Raw genomic sequence first — 7394 nt, 5'->3', positions numbered from 1 at the left:
TTTAAAAAAACTGCCTATGAGGTCCAGCTTGTCACCAGAACAAGAAGCATGAGCTTGGACCTCAAAGAGAACTAATTTATCACAAAATAGTGTATACTTTTTTTGCCTGATCTAGGCCTAAACACTTACATTTTATGTAAATATGCATACCTTTCAATTTTGTCACAGTAATAATAATTATCTTAGTTTTTAATGGATGAGTTGTTCCAAATGCAAGAACAACAGCAACAGTTCAGCATACATTTACTTTTAAGAGGCATGCGCCTCGTACAGTAGGTTGAGAAAATGCTCAGTGTGTGTAGAGCTAAAAAAAATCATGTTTGAATACTATTTAAATGTGTTCCCATAGTTTGGAGACTGTTACACCAAGATGTGTGGGTGTAAGCTTTTGCCTTGTAGTGTATGTGACAGTGCTAGAACATTTCATCATAAAGTGCATATTTATGACTTTTTATATACACATTAAATTTAACATAAACAATATGAATATTTGTTATTTAAATCCTTAATAAAGCCAAAATAAAAGCTTACATTATACTCGCATGAGCAGCCATGTTGGGAAATTTCACACCACTTTGTTTGAAGTGAAGTCCCGAAAAATCTTCGTTTGAAGGGTTAGCGCTATATGGCCCTTACCCCTACCCCTCCAACCGAAAGAGAATCGAGATACAGTGTAGGGGTAAGGGCTAGAAATGGGATTGGGCCTAAAACTGACGACAAGTGTCTTACCCTCACAGCTGTAACTCAAAGTAAAGTCACTTTAAAATTAAGACTTATATGATGTACTTTTTAAATTGAAATGTAAGTACCATGGCTGATTTCTTTTCCATGATGATACCGTTGGGTTGTGCATTGATAAACAGTTGCTTTGGGCACCTTACGCTGGTGGTTGGCACAGCTGAGCTACCCCTTAGCTCAAGGTTCAAGTCCTTGCAGTGTAGACCTTGCTGAAGAACTGTTTATCTATCTACACCTGATTTCAGGGTGTTTTCTTTGCTCTATGCCCATCCTAGTAATGGACATATTCTTGCATATATATTCAATGACTCTACAGGTGAAATAAGTGGGTCTGGTGCCTAAACATGCCACCTCAACTAATGAATATAATTATGACCATGTATCAGAGCTTCTTTCGATGTTACAAATGGTATTTATTTTAAGTTTGAAACCCACAGGAAAATATAGGACACCATTGGTCCATTACAAAACATAAAAAACATATTTTTATTGTGTGCTGAGATTTGCCAGGATGTGTTAAACATGGTACACAGGAAGAGGTTTACATATTGTCTTCATCAGAATCATCCTCTTCTTCCAGAGATTCCTGTAAAGACAGACACATGAGAATAAGCAAACGCTGAAGGCAGTTTCAGCCAGCGAACTGTCCGTTACCAGAGGGTAAGAGTTACTTACTTTTGCATATTTCTCTGCCTCCTCTTTGATGTCTTTGGGGACAAGCTCGTGCCTTCCTTTTGTGACTAATAAAAAGGAAAAAGATATAAATAAACCACATTTCTATTACCTTGTCTAAACTCATCCTTTAAACCAACTGAATGACCTTGAAAATATTGAGTTGCTTGTTAAACAATATTAAGATCAAAATACACGATTCAAATATTCTTATGCATAAAAAGGATATGGTGATTCGATAACTTCTAAGATGTAATGAAATGTCATGTTGACATTGGTCAGCTCAGTACCTTCTCCAACCCAGCTGAGCTCCAGTTCAAAGGTTTTGTCTTTCACCTCATCATGAACAATATAGATACTGAGAACAAAAGAAAAACACTATAATTAGAGTACAGTGATTTAAATGTTAGTTATAGATTGCTATGTCGCATTTCATTTAAAGACTTTTGTAAACTCAGCAACTTAAATGTGCTGACATGTATAACTTTTACAGATAAGAAAAAGAAGCGCTGAGCTAGACCTTTCAAATCCCAGGCACAACAGTCAATACAAGCCGTTTGTTATTTATCATCATGTGGTGGTAGATATTATCCATGCACCTCTGCTGCAGTCTTATGTTAGCTGTCATGCACTAATAAATGTTAAGGTCACTCTTAATTATAAATATAAATAAAATGCACTCACATTTTTGCAACTTCCTTCACCAGTTCTCTGCAGGTCATTTCTTTCATCTGTGAAAATAAATAATATTGTGTTTACATAAACACAAAAGCAAGCCTCATGAATGCATCCTACAAAACCGTATAAGGTGAGGGTATCCCAGTAGAAATAAGCACCAATAGTAGCAGACTCTTGTTTGAACATATTGTTGTGCACACTTATAAGTGCACAGACAGCTGTACTAATAAACTAATAAAGATACTACAGACTTTAATGATATTACAAGCTTAACAAGAAGCTATTCATCATTTTTGACTGGTTTGCGATTGCGTTTGACTAAAATGTTTAAATAAATATTCAGAATGTGCTGGATCACAGTCATTCAAGAGCAACTGTATGGTTAAAGTAATAAGCAGTAAAACACGTACCTGTAGTTTCTCTATTTCTGTCTTAGCAGCTTGCTTGGCTTTTCCAATAGCACATCCCCAATAACCCTAAAAACAGACACAAAACTGTACTGTCCGTTCAAGCAACAAGCAGTGTTTTTACAAATAAAAACAGCAGCAACACGCAGAATAGAGGTTTAAGTTAAACGATAATTCAAACGCACATTCAAATGCTACAAATGATTTGCAGTTATTTTTGCACGATGGAATTTGCATGTATATTGATTAACAGAGATCTCTTACGTATGAAATGCCAGAAGGGTCGACCATGTACAGCTGTGGACCGTCATCTTCATCATGAGACCCGAGAATGAAACTAAAAGGAGGTACAAAAAAGTGAAACCCCTGCTGTTTCACTGACACAAACATGTTCCAATTTGTTTTAGAAGTATACCTTTCACCATTTTTTACTTTCATACAATAAATTTACCTGCATCCAAAAGGTCTCATAGCGCTGTATAATGTGTAAGCATGGACATACATGGCCACTCTGTCAGATAGATGCTGTTTAAAAGTATATTAGAAAACATGTAAGTCAGTCTGAAAAACAATTCCTTTTGATTAAGTCATTTACTTTTTATAATGTAGTCATATGTTAAATTACCAGTGTATCGAGTTTTTAAAAGTGAAAAGATTAAATCTTAGTCAACTCTGATTCAGCTTACTGATTGATCAGTTATACAAGCTATTTTTTGTTATTTAATCAACCTATCTTAGTTATGGTTAGACATGACTTGTTTTATCAGCACGTCCAAAGATTTCAAGAGTACCAGCTATTTTCCATAAATATCTCTCACTATCTCTCACCTTCAATGGGATGTCGTGGCCGTAGTTGGAGCGAAAGTTAGATGCTTCTTCTCTGGCCACCTCTGAGAGTGATCGAGCATCTGCTAAAAGACCAGCCACTGCCTGCAAAACAAACAAACAGAAAATACTTTGTATTAAATTCAACTGGATTTAAGTCTTTGTTTCACTTCACACTCCAAACTTTCCTCTTTTATCTGCTTCTGGAGTACATTAAAAGCAACCTGCACTTATACTTCTCAACTATATTCCAAAATGTCTTTCATTTATTCAAATATTCTACAAAACCAAGAAAATGTCACTGAAGAAGAGTTACTGAACATGTTAAGGGAAAACAATTTGTTAAATGTTCTCACCATCCCAACGTGGCGATCAATATTGAAGATGCGCTTATTGGAACCCGCTTCATACAATTTGGACAGCACCAGCTTTTCCACACCGAACACAACTCCATCTTTGCAGCGGATTCCAATTGCTGTGCTACATGAACAAAAAAAAAACACCAGCAAATAAGACAAGGCTCTTCCTAAACTAAAGCCATGATTAAAAAAACTTCATTTAATTCCCATACTTTTCATCATGATATAGCTATTCTGTGAAACCACAGAATGTGATTAAAAAACTGTTTTAGCACCGTTAGCTGGAATATACCCGGACATAATTGCAGCCTGGGATAGGTGTTCTTTTCCCCAGCTAATCTGACGCATATGCTTTGGTGTTGTCCCTCTCTATAGATTACTGGGATTTGTGTTGAAGCCCTTAGGGTGGACACTGAGGCCTAGTCCTTAAGTAGCTGTTATCGGAATTCCCAGTGACAATATGACCACAATTTTAACTGCAACCCAGTGGGATATCACTGCCTACACTTCTTTACTGGCCCGCAGAATTTTGTTGAGTTAGAAGTCCCCTACCCCACCGTCTGTGACAGTTTGGTTCGAAGATGTGATGTTCTTCTTAAAATTAGAAAAGATTAAATTTACACTAAGGGAACCTGTGGACAAGTTTTTCACAAACTGGGAGCATATTTTGTCATTTTACACATTTAACAGAAATGCCCAATTGTTAACTACTATTTTCTTTCTGTACTTGGTTTCTCCTTTTTTGTGTGTAATGTTAATTTTGGTAAGTTTGATCTCATTGTGGTAACTCTCGTAGGATGGCTTAATCTTTTTTTCTCTGTATGTATGTATTTATACAGTAATATTGCTGTAATAATACACATTTCTACTATCATCATCATTTAGATAGCGATAAGCATGGGCTTAAACCTTGTAAGGAAGTAATCATTATACACTGCATGTCCAAAAAAAGTCACACACTCTAATATTTCGTTGGACTGCCTTTAGCTTTGATTACGGCACGCATTCGCTGTGGCATCGTTTCGATAAGCTTCTGCAATGTCCAGAATGTCCATTTTTTTCCTGTCCAGAGTTGCATTAGTTTTTCGCCAAGATCTTGTATTGATGATGGGAGAGTCGGACCGGTGCGCAAAGTCTTCTCTCCAGCACATCCCAAAGATTCTCAATGGGGTTAAGGTGTGGACTCTGTGGTGGCCAATCCATGTGTGAAAATGATGCTCCCTGAACCCCTCTTTCACAATTTGAGCCTGATGAATCCTGGCATTGTCATCTTGGAATATGCCCGTGCCATCAGGGAAGAAAAAACTCATTAATGGAATAACCTGGTCATTCAGTATATTCAGGTAGTCAGCTGACCTCATTCTTTGGGCAAATAACGTTGCTGAACCTAGACCTCCAATCCAATGGGAGGTTCTTACCTATTTGCTTAGTTAAATCCAGGTGGTGACTTTTTTTTGGACGGGCAGTGTATTTTGCCTCTGTAATCAGACATTGTTACTTTGCTGTGTTTTCACTGCCCAGGGATGTTTGGGATTTTGGGGGTGGAGGTTCATTAAGCAAAATGGAAAGAAGGAAATTGTATTGTTCACTATTTTACTGTGTACTGCTTTTATTCTTTCAATAAAAACGATAGGTTTTATTTGAATAGTTGATGTGATGATTATGATGATCATTACTTACCTGCTATTTTCTACTGCTTTCATGGCATATTCCACCTGAAACACCCGTCCATCAGGTGAAAATGTGGAGGCTGATAAATCATACTGGATAGAAGAAACACAGCATAAACGTTTTATACATACAGAAAATGACAATTAAAGATTTTACTTTCAAACAAATCATTAATACATAGAACAAACAAAACTAGGGTAAATTCAATAAAAATGAGACAACTTTTGACATTAAGATGACTGTCAAAAAGTGTCCCAATCTGAATTACCCACACATTATCAAAACAAAACGATATTAGGATATATTTCACTTTTATATTTTTTAACATCGTTTATTTCTTGTAGATCTGGACACAAAATAAATTTTAGAGCAGCGTTTACCCTGCAGATCAAATTTACTTTCACTTTAGTTCAAGTGACTTCATATGAACTCACTCATTGTTAGCAAGCAGTGACTCAGCAGAGGAAAAATACAGCAAAACACAACAATTAACTCATGCAAAATAAAATAAAACATTCTACAAACTACACACACTCTTTGTCAACTTAAAATATATTCATGTAAAATTAACACACTATTACACATCATGCACACCAGCATTAGCTTATTAGCTTCAGAATGACACAGACATACACATATTCCCCATTCAATAGCTCATTTAGCATCAAGTCTCATTCAAACATGGTGATTTATGCTGTATTACTGATTTAACTCACCCCTGTACCAATCGAGCTCATTTTAATTCACGGCGATCAGTTATAAATGTGTGTATGACTTTTGCGTTATAGTAGCCGCAGACTCTACGGCGCATCAGTTCTCCCTCTGGCATCTGCGAACAACGAGCTCGCTGATTGGACAAAAACCATTTCAAAACAAGAGTCCTTTATACGTCAAAGGAATAAAACATAAGACCCTTTGACATAGTAGCAAAATGTAAAACAGTTGATTATATTAATTGCTGGCTTGTGAATGATGGGATTATATTTCAATATAAATCAAAACAATTGCATACAAAAAGTGAGTTATGCAGATTAAATTAATAAAAAATAAGAACACACAATTAGATCCACATGTCTGAGAAATCTAGAGAAAATGCTTCTATTTTGTATTTCCCCCATTGAATGAATGATAAAATTATCTTTCAACCTTACAAACTGATGTTTATTGTGCATTTATAAATATGTTTATCTATGTGTGAAAATATATTTCATGTCTCAAGTCATCTATCAAATATTAAATGAAGTGAATTTTTTTTGCAATGTGTATTTTGGTTTATTTCTGCCGTCAAACTAATAGCAGCAATTTTAATTGGTGTTTGCCATATTTGGGTCTTTCTGCTAATTGGCTATTAAATGTTGTCATATATGGGCATATTGATGTGTGACGTTATGGTCTGATGAGTCCTGGGGTAAAATTATTACAAGCCTACACTAAACTGAAACTGAATAGTTTTAAGATGTGTGCTCTCATTTCTTGCAAAATAGTAGTGAAACTGCAACATGTAGCATTGTAAAAACAGAGAATATTTGCGACTATTGATTTTTTTTTGAAGATTGTTTTGATAAAAACGATGAAATCTTTCATGGAGTGTTTTCCAGGAAACCCAAGGTGGCTGGGCGGTCTAACGTTACATTGGTAGCTTTAATTCCTATCTCTTGTAAACATTTATGTACCTTCAAACATTAATGTAAAATTTCCCATTCTATAAATGACCTTATAGTGACTCTGTGTTAGTCAGTTTGTTATAAAGGAATTAGTGGTGACAGAACCAAATAAATTATTCTGCTAATAATACCACAGTTAGCACACCTCAAGACATTGTTCAGATGTGTTACTTCAAGATGTTTGTTGACCGCATTACAGTTCCATATCACCACATCACACAGTCCTACTCACAAAAGCATTCAAGGACAAAACCTGACAAATCTCTTGAAATATAACATGTCTTACTATAGTGTGCATGGTAACTGTGATGTGAGCCCATAACCACAGTAATGAATTATTCCTTTCTTAAATTTCTATTACAGGGAATAATTGTCTGCAC

The 7394-nt window shown here is 35.7% G+C and overlaps 1 protein-coding gene across 1 annotated transcript; it reads right to left on the bottom strand.

Moving 5' to 3' along the window:
* Positions 1 to 1127: 1127 nt before the first annotated feature.
* Positions 1128 to 6194, bottom strand: psma3 (proteasome 20S subunit alpha 3). Its single transcript, XM_057343939.1, has 11 exons — positions 6067 to 6194; positions 5360 to 5442; positions 3677 to 3800; positions 3324 to 3425; positions 2947 to 3020; positions 2760 to 2832; positions 2499 to 2564; positions 2095 to 2141; positions 1701 to 1768; positions 1414 to 1478; positions 1128 to 1324 (listed from the first exon to the last, which is right to left on the bottom strand). Exons 1-11 carry the CDS (start codon positions 6085 to 6087, stop codon positions 1280 to 1282), a joined length of 768 nt encoding a protein of 255 aa, XP_057199922.1. The 5' UTR covers positions 6088 to 6194; the 3' UTR covers positions 1128 to 1279.
* Between the last annotated feature and the right edge of the window lie 1200 nt (positions 6195 to 7394).

The sequence above is a fragment of the Triplophysa rosa genome, linkage group LG10 (genome assembly GCF_024868665.1).
Source record: "Triplophysa rosa linkage group LG10, Trosa_1v2, whole genome shotgun sequence".
Classification (NCBI taxonomy): Eukaryota; Metazoa; Chordata; class Actinopteri; order Cypriniformes; family Nemacheilidae; genus Triplophysa; species Triplophysa rosa.
This window is presented reverse-complemented; position numbering and strand designations above follow the sequence as displayed.

Coding starts and splice junctions, on each gene's coding strand:
- psma3 (XM_057343939.1), bottom strand. CDS start 6,087: ATGAGCTCGATTGGTACAGGG. Junction 3,021..3,323: donor GCCACGACATCCCATTGAAG/GTGAGAGATAGT, acceptor ACTTTTAAACAG/CATCTATCTGACAGAGTGGC. Junction 1,479..1,700: donor GCTCAGCTGGGTTGGAGAAG/GTACTGAGCTGA, acceptor CCTTTTTATTAG/TCACAAAAGGAAGGCACGAG.